This window comes from Paramormyrops kingsleyae, chromosome 8, assembly GCF_048594095.1.
Source record: "Paramormyrops kingsleyae isolate MSU_618 chromosome 8, PKINGS_0.4, whole genome shotgun sequence".
NCBI classification, from domain to species: domain Eukaryota; kingdom Metazoa; phylum Chordata; class Actinopteri; order Osteoglossiformes; family Mormyridae; genus Paramormyrops; species Paramormyrops kingsleyae.
In genome coordinates, this window is record NC_132804.1 from 33,216,931 (window position 1) to 33,240,748 (window position 23,818).

Consider the following 23,818-nt stretch of genomic DNA (forward strand, 5'->3'; position numbering starts at 1 on the left):
CTTGGTAAATAACCTTCTTCTTTATTTTTAACGATGCCCGTTTGCTTGCAAGTACTTTAATACCACTTTTTTGCTTTTTAAGTCTTGCAATCTGTGATTTGGTTAGCGGGATGTTACCGCACAGTATGTGCAAAGCTATTTCACAAAGAGTGTTCAGCAAACCCGGCGAGGCCATCTTTAAAATTTTCTTTCTCTGTCTAGCATTACTGTCAAATAAAGCTTTCAGGGCACTCCAGTTTCTTTTTATACGAGCTGACATCATTAATATTTTTTCTTGAGCACGTAAGCGACAGGCCACTCCGGTGGAAGCACCCCTTTTCTGAGCCTGCAGTCCTCAGGTGTCACGGCTTTTAAATCCACGAGCAGGTACCCGTAAGGCACTTTTGTTGCGTCTTCGAAAGCTTCTAGAAAAAAATTTGAATGCCGCGTGTACATCTGACGTGCCAACACACTCGTCTGTAATTTATTTCTGGGGTTTTTAAATACTACGATGTAATTGCCATTAAGATTGATGGTCCGGCTTTTCTTACCTTGAAAGAAAAGATTCTGCACCAGATATATAACACTTATATTTCTGTAATGCGTGTACTTAGTGAAAGCTTTTTCGACTTCGTTATTGTCGCTGGCTTTTTCCATAAGATCGTCAATGATGATTAGGTTGATTTTATTTGGAGGCAAAAGTTCATCGTCACACAGAGACTCTGGAATTCCTTCCACAAATTTAATGTTCTTTATTTTGCACAGCAATTCATCATACAGTGGTTTCCAGCAAGAATAACACCATACAACATTTTCAGGCACTCTGGATAATGTTCAATCCACATTTTCCAACAGTCTTTTATTAAGCCAGAACGGCGTCATACACCTCACTTGTGTGTTGAGGGTCTATAACATCACGCATTAGCCCATCCAGCATGCTGTGTATATCGCTAACATAGTTCAGCTTATATATTACGGTATCAATAGCCCTTTGAACAATTGCGGCGGGTGGCGGATTTGGGGTAAACGCCGTGATACAGTTTACTATTATATCCGCCAACCGTGGCGTGCACAGTTTTTTTGTAACCCTTTCAAAATCATAAAGCAGATAATATGGTGGCGGACCGTTGTAACACATGTGCCAGCGTAAGTTGGTGCAGTATGCCACTGCTCCTATATTATAACCGCGAAAGTCGAAGCGCAAAGTGGCGAGGGACGACTGTACTCTCAATTTATAGTCCATCAGAGCCTTTGATGCAGCTATTGTGCCTAAGCTTCAACAACTAAAAGCACATCCTGAAGATCCATAACAAGTCTATCAGGATGGCATGGGAATGAATAGGATGAAGATGGTCCATGAGGATGTAAAAAGCTCAGTCTCAACTATCCAGTGTTGGGCATAGTTTCTTCAACACATCCTAGCCACCAATTATCATATGCAGTCTGTTATTCTGCTACTGCTCACAGCATTGTAAGGAATTGTGGTTTTGATACACACTTCAGATAAGTATACTGATATCTTAGCAACAACTAAAGAATAATAATAATATTAGTTTTGCAGAAAATGCCTCGTCACAACAATAATTAATGAACATATCAGCCACTGCTACAGTTTTCACATACTTACTGTTTTCTTAATTCGGCTAAAGGAGATTAATTTAATTAAGCTTTTACACCTCAAACTACACGTGACTTACTTAAGATGAGTGTTATTAACAATTTTATAAAAATTAAGCTGCATCCACTCAGTATCGTACGGAAGCGTAATGTGTTCACTTGAGAAAAAATAATTCTGCTCTGTTTTTCTGAATTAATGACATAATTATCTTGGAATTTCTGAGATAAAGTTTTCATGTAAAAAAAAAATGCTCTGTTTTTCTGAATTAATGAGATACGGTTTTCATGTAAAAAAAAACGCTGTTTTTCTGAATTAACGAGATACGGTTTTCATGTAAAAAAAAACACTGTTTTTCTGAATTAACGACATACTGTTTTCACGTAAAAAAAAAAAAAACGCTGTTTTTCTGAATTAACAAGATATGGTTTTCTTGTAAAAAAAAATATATGCATGGTCTGTTTTTCTGAATTAACCAAAAACTCTCATTTCGCCTACTCAGCTCAATTTCACTGCAATTATATCACACCTTAGATTAATCCAGTTTTATTTTGGTCTAGGTTAGAAACACTGGGAAATACTCGCAGCTTTAAGTAACATTGATGGCATTGTTATTAGTTTGTCGACTTTGCGCAGGTTTTGCGGTTGTTCAGACGGAAAGCCCATTCTGATCTGCAGAACAAATTGCAGTGTTTCTCCAGGATCAGTTGGAACAGTATGGCATGCTTCACGGATACAAGATGATGCATCTGAAATGCATTCAGGCTGGCCATGTGGTGACTCAAGAGACAATCAAACCATGTATTTTTTTTTATGAAAACTGTATCTGTGTCTGCACTGTGTCTGTGTCCCCAATCGCCATTTTGAGTGTATCGCGGATGTAAACACATTTGGTTAACAAACTTAATGTTTCATATTCAGTGTTTTTTTCTCTACAAAAATGTAACGTTTTATGGAACTTTATCAGTAATAAGTTACTAATTTTCATTACCAAAACACACCAGCCATTTAGGTGTTTAAGAATGGAAAAAACACCACAAAAATGTCATTGGACATAACTTTATTGGTAATTCTTTAAATAAAATATATGTGGCAAGCAGGACACAGGCTCGGTATACAACGAGTTTATACAGATCCTTCCAGGCATCATGTAAAACGTTAGAAACCGTACTTGCAAATGTTTATTTACTTAAACCATAGTTGAGCATTGGTTTTACAGGGCACAGCACACAGTGACAACCTTATCCAGCATTGCAGCTTATAATCCATGCACGCGAATATACATATACATGCACTGATACACGTATCATTACAGTTTTGCTGTTTACTTGTCTTTAAAATGCATTCACTCTGTAACACTACTTTAACACGAACATATTAATATATTTCTGCTGCCCTCCGTAGTGAGGCTAGCTTGCTAGCGTAGGTTAACCAATGTGAAAATACCCACTTTAGAAGACAAAAAATGCATATTGAGTAATATTACTCAAACAAAAAAAAACATCTTAGTTGCATTTATGAAAATACCGAGAGCAAACACGCATGAAGGGAGATATCGTGTTGAAAGTGATCTCCTTCCGTCTCATTGCTGCGACCCAGGCCACCTGACGCCTCTTCGTTACCTCCTCTACCTGCTGTCCATATCCTCTTTTCCAAGTGGGAAACCGAAAAAATCTCATGTTGTAGTCCACCTTTTTGCTATTTCTACCACGTGACTTGGTATGACAGCCTTTCACATACAGCGTAGTACGGTCCCATCTTACAAGAAATAATGCCGGACGCAAATGCTCACTCTTGCGTTGTATACAACCAAAATGGCGATTCGACCCACAATGCACTGCGGCTATAGCGCGAGTGTGACGTCGGCTGACAAAGACCAATTCAGAAAAACGGAGCATTTTTTTTTTGTTACGTGAAAACAGTATCTCGTTAATTCAGAAAAACAGCGTTTTTTTCATGGAAACAATATCTCGTTAATTCAGCAAAACAGCGTTTTTTTTTTTTTACATGACAACTGTATCTCGTTAATTCAGAAAAGCAGAGCAGAACTATTTTTTCTCAAGTGAACGCATTACGCTTCCGTAGTAATACATATTGTTAATGAAATTATCACTGATGTGAACGTGGAATATTGTTCCTCAGGTTCCATTACACTGTGCTTTAAAAGGAGTGCAACAGTTATTTATCATTTAGAGCAGCTGTATTAATTGCTAGTTAGATCACTGTAATGAAATGAACAGATAGCCCTCTTAAATGAAATGTGTGAATTGTAAAATGCCGAAACTTTGATGTTAAGGTTGTAACATTTTGAACATCTTATTTTAGTCCAGTAAACTAATGATCTCATGCAAGCAATTGAAAATGTTATAGTTTTGGAAATGGTGCTTTTTGATTATCAGTTGTGCATTCTTGTTTTTTGTTGTGCAGAGAATTACAATTAGAAAGCTAGATCTATGTTTCAACACACCTGACCTCATTTTGTTTTAGTGTTCACTGTCTCGTTTTATCCTGAGGTAGTGTTACTGCACTGTATAGTCTTCTCTCTTTAAGTAATGTTGTAGTTTGAATGACCATATTCAGTTTGACTTCCGAATGATAATAAGTCAATATGTAAAACATACATTTTTATAGGTACAGTAGTTGTATTTAGGCTTTCATATCAATTGAATGTCATCACATCCTTGGCCTTTATTGTTGCTTACATTAAAATCTCTGAATACAGTTTTGCATGTACAGATGTATGTTTTGCTCCACCAAAGACTCACATAGATTCTGCCTTTTTCCTACATTTGCAGAGGACCCACTATGTCTACATCTTCAAATACCCCTCTCCCGCAAGATGATAGATAGAAAATGCAGCATGATCGTGTAAGTCACAGCACATTCATCCTTGCAATGTATTCATTTTGAATAGTATTTTCAAAGCCTCAAATACGTTGTTCTGCATTTCACTAAATCTCACTTTTATATATCCAGTACTTGTGCTGACTTGTTAGATTGAAATAATGAATTAATGCACAAAATGCTCTTTTACATTAACTGGTTTATAATTACTTGTAATGTATAGTTTTGGAATATTATATGAAATTCACAGTATCATATCTTCAGACAATACTTAATTCTTAATTCTACAACATTGTATGAGAATAAAATTGCCAGTTCAATAAATGTACATCAAATGTTACAAATTGTAACACAGTACTGCATTATGTACTGTATGCTGTGTAACATTTATACATTCAATTTCCGTTACAGTAGTAGAATTTTATCTACATGACGATATAGTAACTACCACAAACATCCAGTATACCATTGTTACAGGGAATTGTAGCAACTACAAGTTTACAAGTTGATGATATGGAGTACTTAGGGTTAAAATGATAATAAATCCCAATTTAATCGCATGTGAAAACAACTGCAAGAGAAAAAAAATATAGCATAAACAGGATTAATTACTTTTTCAGTGTACTGTTGTACTGTGAGCTTAGCAGAAGGAATACATTGCTAATGTAGTTTAAATAATAAGTAGTTTTATAATGTAGGTATAATGTAAGCCAAGCCCCTTTGTTAGACTAATGTTAACCAAAGTAATGTTTTGTTTTGTTTACAGATTGACAGCTCTGTAGTTGGAGAAATAGATGATGCCATATGTATGGTGATAGAATTGCTACACGGCGTTTCTGTTTGGAAAGACAGAGAAGAGGTGAAGTTAATCTAACATGAGTGTCTTTATTTGAAAAACTTAGAAGACAGATGGCCACAAAAAGCAACAAAGATCAAGACTCTACAAAGGAATATTATATGCATTCAACAAAGATGCATCTAAGACAAAATAAAAGGGCCTTGAAAATGACAAGAGAAATAGAAGTAGGATGGATACATGAAAAGAAACAAGTGAGAAAACGCAATGGTGGAGGAACTAGAGTTCTTGATATTTCAAAGAAAGCCACAAAAACAGAGATTCTCTCACATGCTAAAAAACTTTTTTTCTTGAATGGCAAATCAAGACAGGGGCAGTGGGAAGAGTTTAGTCAAAACATTGTTGACTTTCAAGAAGCATACCTTGCTGAGTCTGTTAGTGTGGGAGAGCTCTACTGTGGTAGAAAAATTGTAAATCAAGTACTTGGAATAAAAGTCTGGACCTCTTAGTTTGGTGAGTAAAGAAAATCTCTTTTATTCCAGCAAAATCAGCAAAGCGCTCCCATCACACTCTGGCCCTTGGTACCAAGTCACACCCAGCCCACAGAGCAACCAGTAGATAAACCATAACTCCCAGGACTCCGAAGTCCTGATTGGTCACAAAACATCAACAAACTAAGCTGAAACGTATAACAAACACAATTCTCCTGCTCCACTGGTTCACCTCGGTAGCAAGGTAAAGTTCACCCATTATACGCAATTTGCTGGAGACAGCCTCGGCCTCTAGACTCTACTTGAGATATGTATATAGATATTAATTATATGACATTGAATCACTGTTAATGTTTGGGTGTTCCATTGATTAATGATTAATACATTGACGTTTTGTCCCTGAATCATTGAAAATACATGGTTAACATACGATTAGTATGATTAATATAAATATGATTAACATGATGCGATCAATTTCGTAACGTATTATATATTGACTACTACAACTATTTTAATAAGCTATAACTCTTTGTGCACCAGTTGGGGCGGCTTCGAGTCTCTTCCTGCAGGTGGTTTCTCCCCCCCCTTTGCTCCACTGTCTGCCTCTCCAAGGTCCGAGCTTCTGCGGAGCCAACTGCAGGCAGCTATCACAAAGCGAGGTCACATAGTATTCAAAACAATCTCTTCTTGCGTAAGGCCTAAAACATAACAGACCCAATATGCCTCCCCCCCGGGCCTACTAATGTCCAATTTTACTTCCACACTCCCCCCTTTTGAACACGCGAAATCCGCGCTGTTCACACAGCCCACAGCGTAGTAATACTCCGGACAAAAGCGCAGCGGGGCGATGGGCGCTGGCGGCGGTTGGATGGACCACGAGTCACCAGCAGAGTTGGCGTTGCTGGTCATATTGATGACGACCTGGGGCTGTGGTTCGTAGAGCCAGGCAGGAAGGAGAGGATCATCCCCGTATGGATAAGGGGAAGCCTGCTGGAACATGACAGAGCTCGCCTGGGAAGACAGAACACTAGAACAACACCTAAACAGCAAGATGATTAGTAGCAACACTACAAGCAAAAGCAATATACTAAAAACTAAAGGTTTAAACACCCCGGATAAACCCGGAATCAGTGAGGAGAACCAATTGTCCCAGCCGTACTCAAACAGGCCATGCTCCCTATGTATCGCAGACATCTGTTTGTGCACCACGTCTTCCAGATTCTGCACAGCCTGAGAGGAATCAGGGATGTACGTGCAACATTCTCTCCCCACTATAGCACAAACACCACCTTTCTCAGCTAATAGAATATCCAATGCCATATGATTTTGCAGAGCCAGCTGCTTAACCGCGGACAATTCACCCTGAATGGCCTTCACAGTATCAAGTGTCTGGTTGGCCACTTTCTCTACTGCAGTCTGCAGGGCAGTCACCTCAGTCTGAAGGTCTGACACCCCAAGGGAAGGAATAAACACCCCAGACCACTGTTCAGTCCAACTTAGCGACCGTCTGCTATGTGAATATGCACGCACAGCCAAAGACATCTGCTCCTTGGGTACCACGCGAATAGGAGGAACAAGATAAGCCAGATAACAATACCAATCAACCTTCGCCGCCGAAAGAGACAAAATAATGTAACCCTTAAGAGAGTCTTTGCGACCACAGATAAACGCAGAATGTGGTGGTGCCACTAGCAAGACATCACCAAGGACAGAGAAGTTGACATAAGCCCTACAGTGCAAAGGTGGGGAGGAAGGGGCTAATGACTGGGCCGAATTAAACAGAGGGAAACACCGGGATGACAGCCAAGCCATCCTCAGGCAGGGTCTTCCCCTTCGCCCTCACATGTGTGTCGACGGACAGGACACAGCAGAATAAGTACAGTTATCAGGGCTTCATCGACATTGCAGAGCAGTTACAGTCAGTTCTCGCACCTGCGCCCCGTAGCGTTCAGGGTCCGCAGCCATCCATGCAGCATCAACAGCCCATGTGATAATTACCTGGGCCGAACAAACCCATCCCTCACCTGTACTATTCACGCCTACCAGCAAATGAACTGTAGTGAAACCCCAGTGATTGGACTCATCAGCCTGAGTCAGATAGATGATTGGATTGATCCCAGCAAACTCTTGTTGTAATTGGTCATGTATGGCCTCAAGGGCCTCCTCCACTGCCCGCGACTTAACAGCGATACCAGAAACGCGACATATAGGTGGTGGCGGGGTCGAGGACAACGACCCTAGCTCGTGAGTCAGCAGCCCAGCCATAACAGATATAAGGCCAGACCATGTCTGATTTAGGACTGCCATATCATGATAGGTGTACGGAACCCCGTAAAAGGGCCACGCCGCAGAAGTGTGGGGCATATAATGACAGACCCAACAGTCTGAAACATTCAGCTCAGCAGTCACTGCTCGGGACAAAAGCTCCACAGCATTAACATCCATCATCTCCCTTTTCCCTCGATCCAGAACCCATGGGTCTGGCACTGTCAGAGTACAGTGGGTGACACAGAGACACATAAGTTGGGGGTCTTAAGATTTTACTTGTTCACAGAGCGTCTGACTGATGGAGATGAAGTGTTCACAGAAATGGTGGAAGGAACTGATGATCAGACAGATGCAGCAAGGTCAGATGAGCAACAAAAAACACAGCAGAACAGGGACAGCAGAAACACACAACAGAAGATGTTGAGATTTTGACACAGCAGAAACACACTGGGGAAGGTGATGCACAAAGTACTACCAAGATGTCACCTGTTATCTCTACTGCTGTTGAGGTTATTGATGTTACATCTCTGTATAATACATCGGAAGTCGTTTTTGGTCCTGTGCAAGGTGAGCAATTTTTAGGTGAGTTGGATGATACAGTCTTACAAGAGCCTCTCCTGCAAATAGAAGAGGCACAAATAAACGTCTACACCTCAACTCCTGTTCATTCTAATATAGTGCCTGCTGACCCACCAAGTCCTGACAAAGAACTTTTCCATGTGGCTGTGAAACTTCACAGAGTGAATCTTCTAGATCTAGATGAACTGATAACCCAATTCAAGGATGAAGCAATCATGAGCTGTTTTGTGAAATACAGCTTCATTAATGAAATGGGGGCAGATGCTGATGTTGTATCCAGGGATGTATATGCATGTTTCTGGACAGACTTTTTAGACTGTGCAGCAGAGGGTGCAGATGTGAAGGTGCCATCACTATCCCCAAAATGGCAATAGGAGGAATGGAAATCTGTTGGTAGGATATTAGTCAAAGGATTGAAGGACCATGGATATTTTCCTTCGGCTGGCTCCAGCCTTTACAGCAGCAGTAACATTTGGTGAACATTCTGTCTCAGCTGATTTACTGTTTGACTCCCTGATGTTGTATCTTAGTCAGTCTGAGCGTGATCTCTTGTCCACTGCTTTGCAAGAGGCTCTTGTTGGTGATGACGAAGATGAGCTTCTTGATCTCATGGATCGCATGGGAGTGAGAACAGTAATAACACAAGATACTTAAAAGCTGTGCTTCTCCAAGTGGCCCACAAGCAAATAATCCAGCAACCAAAATATGCACTGGATAACATTGCAGCAGTCACAGGACCAACTCTTAGGAATTTCTGGCCCAGTGTGCTTGATATGCAGAAGAGGTATGATGATCTTAAACCAACACGACAGGTGTTAAGTGACAAGATATTGTTACACGATAAGAAAATGTATAAAAATTAGTGTAAAACAGTATTGGACACACTCCTGCAGGATGTCCAGCCTTAGCTGTAACCTCACTGGCAATAAAGGCTGAATCTGAAGATCCACACGAGCGGCTCCTGACTCCTGATTGGCGGGGGAAAAAAAACACAACACAAGTGCATCGATACACATACCCCCCTGTATCGATCTAAATGTAAAGTTATAAAGCGGATTTGAGGTGCTATGCGTCTGGTCTGCTGCATGTCTACAGCGCTCTCTGTGTACTGTGCTAAAAACCGGGAGCATCAGTTGAACTGGCGTTTAATATGGTGATCTGTATAAGCAGTGCTCGAAGTGGAGAAATAGAAGTGTCGCTACTGTATTGACCGTGAGGATGGTGGCGGGCGTGTTGGGAACAACAGAAGTGCCTCAACAACACTGTCGGTACTGCGCACGCTGCCCCACCACTCTCGCGTGACGCTTGTCTCCGAGTAGCAGAGTCTTGGCAACTTGTGAGAAGTGGTGATACGATAAAGATTAAAATATAGAAGTGCCGGTGTTCTGACGAGTTGAGCTGCCTATCGAGACGTGCTGTCGAGCCTTTTGCGCATGTGCAGTTCCACCATCTTGGGATTAGGGTTAGGTTTTAGGGGTTAGGGTTAGGATAAGAGTTAGGGTTAGGGCTATCGATTAGCACTAGGGTAGCCTAACTCGACAAAGTAGCTCAACTCAACAGAACAACAGCACTGCTTAATTTTTATTACGTTTATGATGACTGCGTATATGATCCCACATTTACGCTTGCGACACCCCGGCACACGCCTCCTCTTTACCCCGACCTGCTGAACTGTCGTAAACGTGGAAATGAGTTGCGTTGTGAACCTGCAGTCGATTACTTTTCCTCAAAGACCCGGATGTGTCTCAATAAGTTGAAATTGAATTTGCGAACTGAAAATTTTCCAGGTAGGATAAATGCATTTTCAAGTTATTGGAATTCAGATTCAAACTAATAAATTCAGATTCAGTTTTGTAATGGCGGCAACTGCAGATTCAAATATACAAAATTCATGTTCAGTTTCTAGTGGCAAAAATATCAGCCCATATAAGTAGACCTGCCCGTCCACCGACAGGGGGCTCTGTCTCGCTCGTGTATAACACTGGTGCAGTGTATGGAGACAGTTTGGATAAGTACAGCCAGCGGTGCCACTCACTTCACACGTATATGTGCTGTCACTTCACATGTATCTGCTGTCTGTTCTCTCTCCCAGGTGGAGTCCGGATCCTGTGAGAAGGCTGGTAAGTGTGCCGTAGCACCAGCCACCAGGGGGTCTGTCTGTTCTGCCCAGTTTCTTCAAGCCCAATAATAATAATAATAATAATAATAATAATGCTTTATCACTAATAGAACCTCTCCGGAACACCAAGTGTCTTTGTATATAGTTTGGATTATGTTGTAAGTTTTTTTTTTATTTCATACTCCCTCTGTAGACTCCCACACACCAAAGGACAAGAAGCCTCTACAGAAGGACTCATCACCCAAACTAGAGAAGCCTTTGAAGCGGCAAAGGAGTCATGATGAGTGAGTACATCATGTGCTGAAGCTGTTACTGTTAATGTAAAGTGTATTTTATTGGATATGTACAGAGTGACTGCTCTCCTTGCAGCTCTGAGTTCAAGCCTAAGAAGATAAAGGTTGAGAAAAAGCTAAAGAGGAAGTGGGAGGAAATGGAGGAGGTGAGTGATTGTGAGACCTTCGTTAGCTTTGCCGCTGTCATAGAAATGACATAAAGCCTGATTGTGCTGCATCTCTTTGTGTTTTTGACCACGTAGGATGCCAAACCCGAAAAGTCCAAAGATATGGATGCAACGTGTGATGGCAGGAAGAAGGCAAAGAAGGAGCTTGACGAGACATGGAAATGGTGAGATTAGAGGAACAGTGATCCAGGGTACCCGCGGTCATGGAAAACCTGGAAAAGTTTTGGAATTTTGAAATAATTTTCCAGGCCCTGGAAAAGTTTTGGAAACTAGCCTTGTTCATTTTTGTTTCCCACTTCGTTCCGCAACGAGCTAACAGAAATGTACGAGTGGAAGTCAATAGTTAACTACCTTGGTAAACATCTGTTTCCACGCAGATTTCGCGTATTTGAGATCGTGGCTTTTTTGCTTGCTATTCCAGTTTTTATGGTTTCATTTTTTTGCACATATTTGAATTTTATTGATCAGTTTCCTGTTTTTGACTCAGTTTGTCTCTACCAATCATAAGGTACATATAATTTTAATATTGGGATTAATTTTCTTAATAATTGAACGCTATTTGCACATTGGCGAAAGTTGTTTATTAGGTAAGCAGATTGACTATTATCGTACCAAAAATTGTAATATTACTGTCATGCTGTATGCGGGACGCGGAGCGGAGACAGAGGAGCGGCAGTCAGGAAATTAGGGAACACGGGGTTTAATAAAAAGGGCAGGCAAGAAAATGACCGGACTGGGGAAACAAACTGAAACGCGGACTAAATACAGAGGGCTAATGACAACAACCAGAAACAGCTGATCACATGGGGATCCCACACGAGGTTAACGAGGGGGCGTGGCACACGGAAGGCGAGGACGATCAGGGCAGGACAATTACTATCTGAAGCTGCATGATCATCAAATCAAAGCAAACCTGTGGGTTTTTGAATTTTTTCTTGTACTGGAAAAGTTTTGGAAAAGTCATGGAAATTTATTCTGCCAGAACTGGGGGAACCCTGGTGATCTAGTCCACAACCCAACAAATTCACTTCATGCGCTAATTTCACATATAAAATTGACAAGTTTGCCTGACCACTAGGGTTGGGTACCGGTACCAATGTCACCGGTATGTACCGGACCGAAACAGAACGCGAATTTCGGTGCCGCTTAGATGCCTGAACTGTCGATTGAAATATTTGTTCTCTGGAGCTATGATGACACAGTTGTAATAAACATCAGATTCATCAACACACACGTGACATCAGCAGAAAATTAGACCGTGAATGCAGCAACTAACGTTACACTTGCTCTGACGGCAGTAGAGTTGTGACGTTCGCGAACGAACCGATTCTTTTGAACGGCTCATAAACATGAACGATGGGAGCCGAGTCGCGGCTGGAGGGGAGCCGTTCTTTCTGTCGTTCTTTTTTTCCTATGCGTGTTTCACACAGATGCACACAAATTAGCTCCTCCGCGAGACAGAACAGTTATAGGGGGAGGGGCGCACCCAGTGCAGGGGTGCTACTGCCTAACAGCATGATGATAGTTGTGCACGCATCCTTCACTTCCACATTGTGTGGAAGTGTTTGTAGTAAAAGCTGTTTTGCACAGAAATTCATTGCAGCCGGCTTTGTTTTTGATGTTTATTTGTGAGTAGGTATTGTATGAATAACATAAGTCAACGTAACTTTACACATACACACACTTTGTACTAAAGGTAAATCCAAAATAGTGATGTCACTGTCTAAGCAGAGGGATGTTGTGCAACCATATGGAATATAGTCCACACATGACAAATGAGGTAATAATCAATATTTCAGAATAATTCAAACTCAAATATTGGTGTGTGATATCTGAGTTTTAATTATTTGACTACAAATCTCACCTCATCATTCCTCCCAGTGATTATTTCCAGGATAAACTGAGATGCCCCCAAGCTGGCTTCTTAAAACTGACTAAATATTTAAAAAGAGCCAAAAGAGCCGTTCTTTTGAACGGCTCTTTGAAAGGAACGGATCGCCAAGATCCGGATCCCCTCAAAGAGCCATAAATCCCATCACTAGACGGCAGCAGGTGGTCTACCGCTATCTTAGCTTGCTAAATTAAATAACTTTCGTTAAAATGCCTAAAATTAAACGGTCGAAAGTGTGGCTATATTTAAAAAAAAGGATTCTGACACGTGCAGCAAATGTTTTACAGCAGTTGCGTGTAAAGGGGGAAACACGTCAAATCTGATGAAACATTTGAGGGTACACGGAATAAACTTAAAAGCAGAGGGATGCACCGTACTTGACAGCTTGCGGACAACAGCTGGCACGATCGGTGTGGATAACCCCAGCCCCAGTCATACCAACCGTAGCAAAAAGGAGTCCACCGATTATGTTGAGGACAGCAGGCTTTCCGCAGGTTAGTAGTAGGCTAATGTAATGTTAATTACAAAATGCAAATCTTGCATTCATGCTAACAAATGGTCAAACGATTTGTTAAATACTAATGTAACATGGATTCTGCTTATAATTATGGCTTTCCAGCTAGTACTAGTAGTACTACAACAGTGACCCCATTTACCATTGCAAAGAAGGCTAATTTGACTAAGGAGAAGGTGGAGGAACTCCACAGGGCTGTGACCAAATTTGTGGTCAAGGGACTGCATTCCTTTTCCACTGTGGAATCCCCATGTTTCAGGTAATATATATATATATATATATATATATATATATATATATATATATATATATATATATATATATATATATATATATATATATATGTATATATATATAGGTATATATATATATATATTTAGGTATATAGGTTTATATATTTATTTTTTTAAATATATTATTATGTTATAAATATATAGTATATATATTAAATTAGTCCAAAAATGTATTAATCAATAAAAAAAATCATTTTTAGGGAGATGACTGCTGCCCTTAATCCTCGCTACCGACCCCCATCCAGAGATTATTTGTCCAGCACTCTTATTCCTGCATGGTACTCTGTTGAGAAACAAAATGTTATTCAGGATTTAGCACAAGTGAGTAAGGCTGCTATCACATGTGATGGGTGGACCAGTGTGGCACAGGACCACTATTTCACAGTTACTGTGCACTACACCAGTGAAGGCCACATTAAGCAAAAAGTGCTAAACACCAAAGTCACAAACAGGCCTCATGGTGGCAGACGAGATAAATTGCATTCTAGAGGAATTCCAGATAAACACTAAAGTTGTAGCTGCCACAGTAGACAATGCCAGCAATATGGATGTTGCACTGAAGAATCTTAAGCTTTTAAAGGTGGGGTGCTTTGCCCACACCCTAAACCTGGCCGCACAGAAGGTTTACAGCATCAGTGCTATTACAAAGTGGTGTGTCAGACTTCGATCGATTGTAGTGTGGCTGAGGAGGTCCTCCATGGCAAAGATTGTGCTGCGGGAGAAGCAGCAACTTCTCAGTAAGTAGCATAGTCATTATATATCTCAGAAAGTAATGTTTGTTTTACACATATTCTTGTAGATTGTAATTCAAAATTTGCATTTGTGTTTCAGATCTGCCACAGCATAACATGATTCTGGATGTCAAAACACGGTGGAACTCCCTTTTCTTGATGGTGGAGAGATTTTTAGAGCAGTACCCAGCCATCCAGGCAGCATCACTTGACCAACGACTCAGGAAGCTAATGGAGAAAGACAAGTAATAGACAAAAAGATCAGTTGTGAAACAAGGAACAGCAATAGTTGTTTTTTTATTCTTATCTTAATATTTTCTTTTTTGCCCCAGACTGGAAAGACTCACAGATGGTGACTTCCAGAAAGCAGAGGATTTTGTTAAAAACATGAAGCTGTTGTACACCTCAACCCTCTGTGTATCCAGTGAGAAGTCTCCCACATGTGGCCAAATTCTTCCCATACTGACTAAGCTGGAGGAGCATTTTACAGTGGCTGAACAGGACACTGTGTTTGCCAGTACTGTACTTTGAAAGAGAAAGTCTGGGGAGATCTGGAGAAACGATATCAGGTATTTTTCATTTTCATTAAGAGCTTATGAAAAGAAAGGAAGGCAAATCACATAATTTTAACTGTAAAACACTAAATAGTTTGTCATGTTTTATTACAGGATGAAGACATTAAGAACTTCCTCCAGGAGGCCACCTTGATGGACCCTCGCTTCAAAGGCAAACTTGGATGTTCTGTTGCTGCTGATGCTTGGGGCCGGTTGGAGAAAGCAGCAGTTTGCAATGTAACAGCAGAACAGGTATTTTATGCTCAGTCTTATTTCCCATGTATGCCATGTTACAGTTTCTACAACAAAGTATTGCTGTTTATATGTGCAACATCATTTCTGCCAGGGCTGTGGAGTCGGAGTCGAGGAGTCGGAGACAATTTTGGGTACCTGGAGTCGGAGTCGGAGTCGGCAAAAAGTTAACCGACTCCGACTCCGACTCCTACTAAATTTAAATGGGAATTAAAAAAGTAAGTTGAAATGTCCCAATTCACAAACAGTCATAATGAACTACTTCTCTGCTGTAAGAATAAAGCCCAATGCATGCAGTGCATAATGTTACCACAAAACGAACATGTCAAGTAACCATGAAGCATGCTTTTCATTGACTGTATGCGTCACTATATGGGATGTAATGCACAGGTAAGGTGCGGCACCGCTTTCCATTGTGTCGTGTTCCACTGTTACAGGGAACTGTGAACCTAGCCTAAAGCCCCCCATACATTTACAGATGCACTGCCGATTTTTCGGCCGTTCAACGAGTCATCACGCGTCAAACGCCTGAAAAATCATCTGGTGTGTTCTCAGCTCCGTCGGCTCCCCTTCGCTATGCACTAGTGAAGGGGGCCGAAGGAGCCGAGAACACAGATCTCCCTACCTGTCTCCAGCAGAGGCTCGTTCTGCTGATCAGCTGGCCGGTGAGTGACACAATGCACCAAACTTCCGGCTGGCTGACAGAGGAGACAGCCACTGCAGCAGACAGAGGCATCACATTACTTTGGATGGGGGCGGTGGTCGACATTTTCGGCAAGCTGGATCTGCCCGTCCATGTGGACACCCGCAATCTACGGCCGCCAATCAATTGCCGCGATTGTACACGCACATCGGTCGGTGGCAAAATCCTTGTTTTCATTGTGTTTGTCTTTAATCTGGCATTATAGTAGAGTGTTGGCTTCCTAGCCAGTAGTTCTGTGGTGAAATGACATGTATGTTGCCTTCCTTTCCTTCAATGGATGTAGAAAATACATTAGCATAGTATATACATACAGAGGAGTCGGGGAGTCGGAGTCGGAAGATTTAGAAACTGAGGAGTCGGAGTCGGAGCATTTATCTACCGACTCCACAGCCCTGATTTCTGCAGCTTCCAATGGAGCACAACATCGAGGAAGAATCTGAAGATACATTGGATGACCATCAGGAGGACAAGTCACTGAATGCAGAGGAACATGTAAGTAATATTGAAATAAACTATTTAAAATAAATACATTTTTGAAGCAAGTTTCTCTTTTTTTTCAGTCTCCATATCACAAGAAGTGGGCCAAGAAGTCATCCCTAGAAGAGCTGTTTGAGGATGAGGACCGAGAGTTACTTCAGGCAGCCACAACCTCAAGAAGTGGTGCCATCACCAAAGCTGAACAGGCCCATAATGAGATTAAAATCTACCAAGGTCTACCTTCAGTCTCATCAGGACAAGACCCTGTAGCTTGGTGGTGGGGAAAGCGGGACAGTCTTCCCATATTGTCTAATATTTGAAGTGGTTTAGTTATTGTAGTTGGGTTAGGTGGCTTATGTTTTGTTGTTGTTGTTTTTTGTATTTACTTATATATTCATATATACTTTAAACTTTTAATATATTGTTCAATTTTAAGCATTTAATTTTTTGTTCAATAAAAATGTATTCTTGAGTCATCCACCATCATTTTGTGGCTTTTGTAAAGTATCGGTTCAGGCACCGTTTTGGCACCGGTACCGTTTTAAAAGTATCAACCCTACTGACCACCTCATTTTTCACCAGGTGGGAAGAGGAGAGGAACATTGATGGCTCTAAGTGGAAGTGTTTGGAACACAAGGGCCCAGTGTTTGCACCACTCTACAAACCCCTCCCAGACCATGTCAAGTTCTACTATGATGGTATGGATGTTTCTTTCTCATTTTCTGTCTTAATTTTAGTGCTGTCCCAAATGATTATTCTTTAAACGATTATTCTAGTGATTATTTTTTTGATTATTTGACTAATCTAACAACTAATTTTTCGATTGATCTGATGTTAAATTTATTGATAAGCAATTATTTTCAAGTTAGTCATTTAATACAATTCACCCCCTCCCCACACACACATCTGAAATTCTCATTAACATTTCAGTTTATTAAAACATTTCTTAAACATTGGAGCATTATGAACAAAAAAGGCAAATCTTAAGAGATTCAATAGGATTTCTATGTTAGACTGAAGTTAATAATCACTGCAAGAGTTTTTACTTAATTATTTCAGTATACCAATTTGACTTTAATGGTGAAATAGATGCTAAAACATTTCATAACTAGAGAAACATTTAAGTTAAGCTTACTTCAGTGAGCAAGGAACAATTTAGGCTACAGTGTGTAAGAGTAGTCGTAAACAATTATTTGTCTCACTCTTACATGGCAGAATAAGTAAACAGAAAATATAAAACGGCTGAAACAGCATCATTAACGTCAGCTACAGTGGAGGTGCAGAAAAGGTGTCATGACTGAAGTATCCCCAAACTTTGGAAGACCGCGCGCGAGCCTTTCTTGCCGCGTGTTTCTCCAGAGGCTCCGGAGCTCTGCTGGTAGACGCAGCCAAGCTGCCTCATGCGCGAGGGGGCAGGGCGGGCGGCAAATATTAGACAAAACTATATCGGAATTCAGTCTATAATTGATATAGTTTTAACGGTACCAGCAGTGAAATAACTAGCCAGCTTATTAGCGGAATAACTTTGTATTGTAAATGAAAACCATGCCGCAGGTCCAATACATAAGATATTGTAGCTCTCGAGTGGCGAAGAGATCAGGTGGACAGTAAAGTCCAGTTATTAGCAGACTGTTTATTGCACGATTCTTAAAAGGACAGCGTTAACATGCTCCCGAGAGGATAAAGTACTTTCCCTTACAATACATTCAGCTTATCACTTTGTGCATTGCAGTTACAAAACATTTACCTAGTTTTACACAACGCGTGGACACTAAAATTCCACATCGACGTATTTTTATAATTGTCATTGTCGATTACATCGAACAATCGTCCCAGCCCTACTTTATTTCTTCCTGGAGAGGTGTTTTTGGGCTTTCTTTGGGAGTATACTTGATAGTCCATAATAGAGCCTTCTATGAAATCAGAATGTTTGCCTGTGAATGCTCATGTTGAGTCTCCTCCAAGGAAAACCTATGAAACTCAGCCCCAATGCTGAGGAGGTGGCCACATTCTTTGCCAAAATGCTGGACCATGAGTACACCACCAAGAACATCTTTCGTAAGAACTTCTTCATGGACTGGAGGAAGGTGAGAGGAATCTGCCTGTGAACATTTGTTGTGGTCATGTATAATGTAAAGGAAAGGGAAACCAGTAACTAAGCACCAATATCCATGTTCTTTGTCCATGTTAAGGAAATGACATCAGAAGAGAAGGCGAAAATCACAGAGCTGAAGAAGTGCGACTTCAGAGAGATGAACAAGTACTTTAAGGCTCAATTAGAGGCCAAGAAGCAGATATCGAAAGAGGAGAAGCAGGTGCGATAGCTGGGTGGCTTTGCTCACTGCGATTGCTTCATGTAAATGTATAGCTGCAGTAGCTCTTAACCGGTCCAGGCAAACATGAAACTAACCTGTGTCCCTCCTCCCTATAGCCTCGCTAACCCTTTCCCTTCTCTCCATAACATTTTCCTGCAGAGAATCAAGAAAGAGAATGAGCTGGTCCTCCAAAAGTACGGCTTCTGCGTCATGGACAACCACAAAGAGCGCATTGCCAATTTCCACATCGAGCCGCCTGGCCTGTTCTGCGGCCATGGTCACCACCCCAAGATGGGCATGCTGAAACGCCGGGTCCAGCCCGAGGATGTCATTATAAACTGCAGCAAGTGAGTGAAAGGGGGCATGGCCGGCCTTCTGTTATCTATGTGGTGAAGCTAGTGGGGTTTTGAGCAGGGCTTTTAGGCCTCCTCAGTAGGTATTACCTGTCTGTGTCACTACCTTTAACATCCCAATCTGTCCCAGGGACTCTGATATCCCCAAGCCACCTCCGGGAACCAAGTGGAAGGAGGTGCGTCTCGACAAGAAGGTGACGTGGCTGGCATCATGGATGGAGAACATCCAGGGCTCCATGAAGTACATCATGCTGAACCCCAGCTCTCGCATCAAGGCGTGTGTGTGCGTGTGTGTGTGCACGTGTGCATGCATATCTTAAACCCACCTTGTTTCTGACTCCTCATTCTCTGTGACCCAGTGACACTCATATGACTTCTGACCTTCTGCCAGTCCTTCTCTCCCTATGGACAGGAAGTACGAAACTGCACGGAGGCTCAAGATGTGTGTGGAGCACATCCGAAACCAGTACCGTGAGGAAGTCCAGAGAGATGTGGATCCGCCAGCGCTCTGTGGCGCTGTACTTCATCGACAAGGTGAAGTGGGCCTCAGGAGATGTGTGCACAGTCCTCATCAGTCTTAAATGTCTCTGCCAGACTTATTTCTAGCATTTATGGCGCAGCCAAATGCATATTTTATCTTCAAGAGCTGATGGACGGACTGACAGGCAAAGTCTTCCGTACCTATAATACATCCATCACCCTGCAGCGGCAGCTGAAGCAGCCCACCACTCGTGAGTTTGCCCCTCTTTTGGGAATTGGGAGGTGGGCAGTGTCCAGAAGAGTAATACTGTCATAGATTCTAGCAGAGGGGCTTGACAGTGGCATTAGCATGTGGGCCATCACATGGTCCTATCAGTGGTAAGGCGTGATAGGACATTGAGAGAACTAAATCTGAACTTGATGACCTTTTGACTTTCAGCGGAGGATAACATTCCTCTTAAGATCCTTTCCTACAACCGGGCTGCGGCGATCCCGTGCAACCACCAGAGGGCACCAACCAAGACTTATGAGAAGTCCATGCAGAACCTGCAAACCAAGGTAAGTGGAGTGTGAAGAGCATAACGATCTGCTGTAATGTGAAGGCGTCGAATGACAAACAGAATTTGTGTGGGATAAAAAGCCATGTCTGAGGGTGTGAGCAGAGAAGCAGTCTGAGCTCTCATTTATAATACTCCATAGACTGATGCAAAAAAGCAGCGGCTCTTAGAAGCCAAATGGGAGCTGAAGAGAGCCAAGGTGGACGCCAAGGTGTGGAAGGATGAAAAAACCAGAAAGTAAGGGTCTCCGCTCGGGGGAAATCACACCCTCTGGTTTTCGTAGTGGCGTTTTAGCCTAGAGCCCTGACTTCCCCTTTTCCTATCAGAGCCCGTTGAGTCCAAATGGAAAGTGGTCCACAGGATAGAGGAACAGCTGTGGAAGCTCATGGTTCAGGTGACGGACCGTGAGGAGAACAAGCACATCGCTCTGGGCACCTTCAAGCTGAACTACTCTGATCCCCGCATCTCCGTGGCATGGTGAGAAAGGGCTTTCTGAGAGGCCTTTGTTTGTGGGGAGCTTCCTGAAGGGGGTGCTTTTCTTAGCTGTGCTGCTCTCTGGTCAGGGAATATTGCTGCACTAGTAAATGGCAGACTCTGTTCTCATATGCTGTTGCTCCTTGTACTGGTTACAACAGGTCTCTTAAGCTCTGGTTGGGCACAGAGTGTAAACACAGAGAATGTTGAAGACTCTACCTTCACGACCTGATAGAGCTGCTGTGTCTGTCTTCCCCAGGTGTAAGACGTGGAACGTGCCCATTGAGATGATTTACAACAAGACCCAACGTGAAAAATTTGCCTGGGCCCTCGACATGGCGGACAAAGATTATAAGTTTTAGATTGACTTTTGTGTTTTAGTTATATTAAAAGTGTTTGTTGCATTACTCAGTCTCCTGGGTGACTGACTGGGAGACCACCTTACGAATGGTAATGGGAAACCTGTCGATCTGAGTGTATCGTATTGCAGTTTATTGGCAGTGGGGTTTTTCATACTATCCTACGAAGCTGCCTATATGTTCATTTTTGTTTTGAAACAAGTGGACTGAAGCAGCTGTTTGAGGTGATGTATTGTACACTATATGGGCAAAAGTATTGGGACACACCTCGTAATAATTGAATTCAGGTGTTCTGCTTGCAGCTTTGAGTTCAAGGCCAAGAAGATTAAGGTTGAGAAGAAGCCTGACCTCACTAGTGCTTTTCTGGATGAATGGGCATGTCACGCGCCATTAAAGGTGCCCCCTTTGGTCCGTCACTTCCCCTCTGTCTCTGTTTCTATCCCATGTCCTCCCCTGTGTTTCCTGGTATGTGTGTTCTAGCCTTTAAGGGCATTATCTGCTTGCCTTTCTTTGACTCCTCAAGGTCTCTTATGTTCTGTGTTTAGTTCAGTTTAAAATGAAGTACCTTGCGTTTGTAAGCCGCACATCGTCTGTATCAACCAGGGGCACAAGTCTTTCGCCCTAATATTATTTTATTATTTACAAACTATTTCATACATCAGTAATCTTAATTTATATCACTATTTCTATCACTAATTTCTCTCTTCTATCACTTTTTGTTTAATTGATTATTTTGATAACCAAAATTCAAATCTTTTTTAACTTCATTGAAAAACTTCATTGAAATATTGAATATCCATTATTGTATGGTCATTATTATTTGCGTTTATATATGTTTGCTAATGTTTTGTGCACTGGGAACAGGTGAAATACTAGTTGAGTTACTTCAGTTGGTGAAAGTCAAAGTGAATGCCAGAAAAAAATAAGCGAGACAGTCTAAACACGAAATTAGAATGTTACATATTGTAAAACTACTGTGTTTATTACTTTGAGATGCCAATTCTAGCTAATCTCTTATTATTTAGAAGGTTTTTAATCCCTTCAATGGCAAAGAAATTTGTGATTTGATGTAATTTGATAATTTTTTTATACACTCTAAAAACTGCTGGGTTAAAAACAACCCAATTTGGGTTATTTTGGTAACCCAGCGCTGGGTAAAAAAGGGACTAACCCAACGCTGGGTTATTTTGACCCAACAAGTTGGGTTACACGTTTAACCCAGCATGCTGGGTTGTGATTTTTAACCCAACTATTAGTTAAAAATGACTACACTGCTGGGTTGAATGTAACCCAAAATGGGTCAAAAATTTAATCTAGAAACTTTGGTGATTAAAATTACTAAAATAAAAACAATTCTACAGCAATACATACTTCAGTAATTGAATTTTATTTATGACAAAACATGTAAAAAATGTGTCCATATGAATTTAAGACATTTTTCCCATCTCCACCTCAGCATTAAGACAATTTCTATTAAAATGTATCAAACTGTATCACAGAAACACTGTGACTGAAGTCAGTAACAATGCATCAGACTGAAGTCAGACAAATTAACTTTAGAAAAACACAATTTGAAATATGAAAACTTTTCATAACATTTACATCATGCATAAACATTAATATATCCTGAGATATACAGGAATCATCAGTAATTACAGTAATTACAATTGCAATGTAATTGCAGAGTAGAGGAAAAATAAAAGTATGTAGAAGTAATAATGAAAAAGCATCTAACTGACTGAAGTCAGAAAGATTAACTTTAAAATACAAATTTGTGCATAAACATTAACATATCCTGATATATATAAATCATCAACTGAAAAAATATGTAGAAGTAATAATGAAACGGCATCAAACTGACTGAAAAAACAAACAAAAAAAAAAACTTAAGAAAATACAAAATTAAGATTAGGAAAAAATAGGAAAACATTTTATAACTTTCCCATTAACAATAATGTGCAAACATCAATATACAGTATCCTGAGATATAAAGTGACTGAAGTCAAATTTACTTCCAAGAAAATATGTATTTAAAATATGAAAACATTTCAAACGTCCACTGCAGCAAGTAATGTACTTTGCTCAAATGCTGTGCCATTTATTATAGCAAAGGCTTGAAAGCAGTGGTTGTCTCCAAGCATGAGAACATAAGAAAATTCAATGGACTCTTCTGAACGAAGGTACTCAGCCATATTGGTCCCAATCTGAAAAAAGGAAAAATAAATAAAAAAGAAATGGTATAGATTCATTAAGAACTCAAAAATGTTAAATATCCTTAGAGCTACCTTCAGAACACCTAAAAAACCTTTAGGAGCATTAAAGACCATAACACACCAAGCTATCAGCATTAGTTAACCACTGACCATGGCCTTAGCACTATGCTTAGAAAATGTCCGTCGAACATGCTTAGTTTCAAGCCTCCTTTAGCCTGAGCTGAGCTCAGACATTCCCGCCAGCATCAAACCATTTACAGGATTAAAGAAATTAAATGTTCGTAGTAAATTAACATCGTTTGCTGTCGAATGTACAACTAAGTCAAACGAATTGAACGAAATGTACCTTACAAGCAGAGCGGGAAATTTATGTGGATGTGCTGACAAAATCAAATTAGTTAAGTAAACTCCGCTATATCAAAACCGTATCTAACACAGTAAATCATTAATAATAAACAAAGTAGATTTAACATATACAAAAGTAATATTTTAAAAATTTTA

General features: G+C 40.9%; 2 protein-coding genes across 2 annotated transcripts; both read left to right on the forward strand.

The window, feature by feature from the left end:
* Positions 1-4,310: 4,310 nt before the first annotated feature.
* On the forward strand, positions 4,311-23,046 carry LOC111861101 (DNA topoisomerase 1-like). The gene is made up of 17 exons (XM_072715154.1): positions 4,311-4,462; positions 5,205-5,297; positions 10,665-10,692; positions 10,885-10,975; positions 11,061-11,130; positions 11,227-11,315; positions 17,149-17,264; positions 18,532-18,653; positions 18,759-18,881; positions 19,041-19,228; positions 19,365-19,553; positions 19,626-19,768; positions 19,879-19,965; positions 20,154-20,272; positions 20,414-20,508; positions 20,598-20,748; positions 21,005-23,046. Exons 1-16 carry the CDS (start codon positions 4,448-4,450, stop codon positions 20,605-20,607), a joined length of 1,578 nt encoding a protein of 525 aa, XP_072571255.1. The 5' UTR covers positions 4,311-4,447; the 3' UTR covers positions 20,608-20,748; positions 21,005-23,046.
* LOC111861102 (zinc finger BED domain-containing protein 4-like) lies at positions 13,378-15,924 on the forward strand. Its single transcript, XM_072715703.1, has 7 exons — positions 13,378-13,536; positions 13,662-13,815; positions 14,050-14,586; positions 14,681-14,825; positions 14,913-15,149; positions 15,249-15,386; positions 15,865-15,924. Exons 3-5 carry the CDS (start codon positions 14,307-14,309, stop codon positions 15,109-15,111), a joined length of 624 nt encoding a protein of 207 aa, XP_072571804.1. The 5' UTR covers positions 13,378-13,536; positions 13,662-13,815; positions 14,050-14,306; the 3' UTR covers positions 15,112-15,149; positions 15,249-15,386; positions 15,865-15,924.
* Positions 23,047-23,818: the final 772 nt, after the last annotated feature.

Coding starts and splice junctions, on each gene's coding strand:
- LOC111861101 (XM_072715154.1), top strand. Junction 18,882..19,040: donor TATCGAAAGAGGAGAAGCAG/GTGCGATAGCTG, acceptor ATTTTCCTGCAG/AGAATCAAGAAAGAGAATGA. Junction 19,554..19,625: donor ACGTGTGCATGCATATCTTA/AACCCACCTTGT, acceptor ACCTTCTGCCAG/TCCTTCTCTCCCTATGGACA.
- LOC111861102 (XM_072715703.1), top strand. CDS start 14,307: ATGGTGGCAGACGAGATAAATTGCATTCTAGAGGAATTCCAGATAAAC. Junction 14,587..14,680: donor GGAGAAGCAGCAACTTCTCA/GTAAGTAGCATA, acceptor TTTGTGTTTCAG/ATCTGCCACAGCATAACATG. Junction 14,826..14,912: donor AAGCTAATGGAGAAAGACAA/GTAATAGACAAA, acceptor TTTTTGCCCCAG/ACTGGAAAGACTCACAGATG.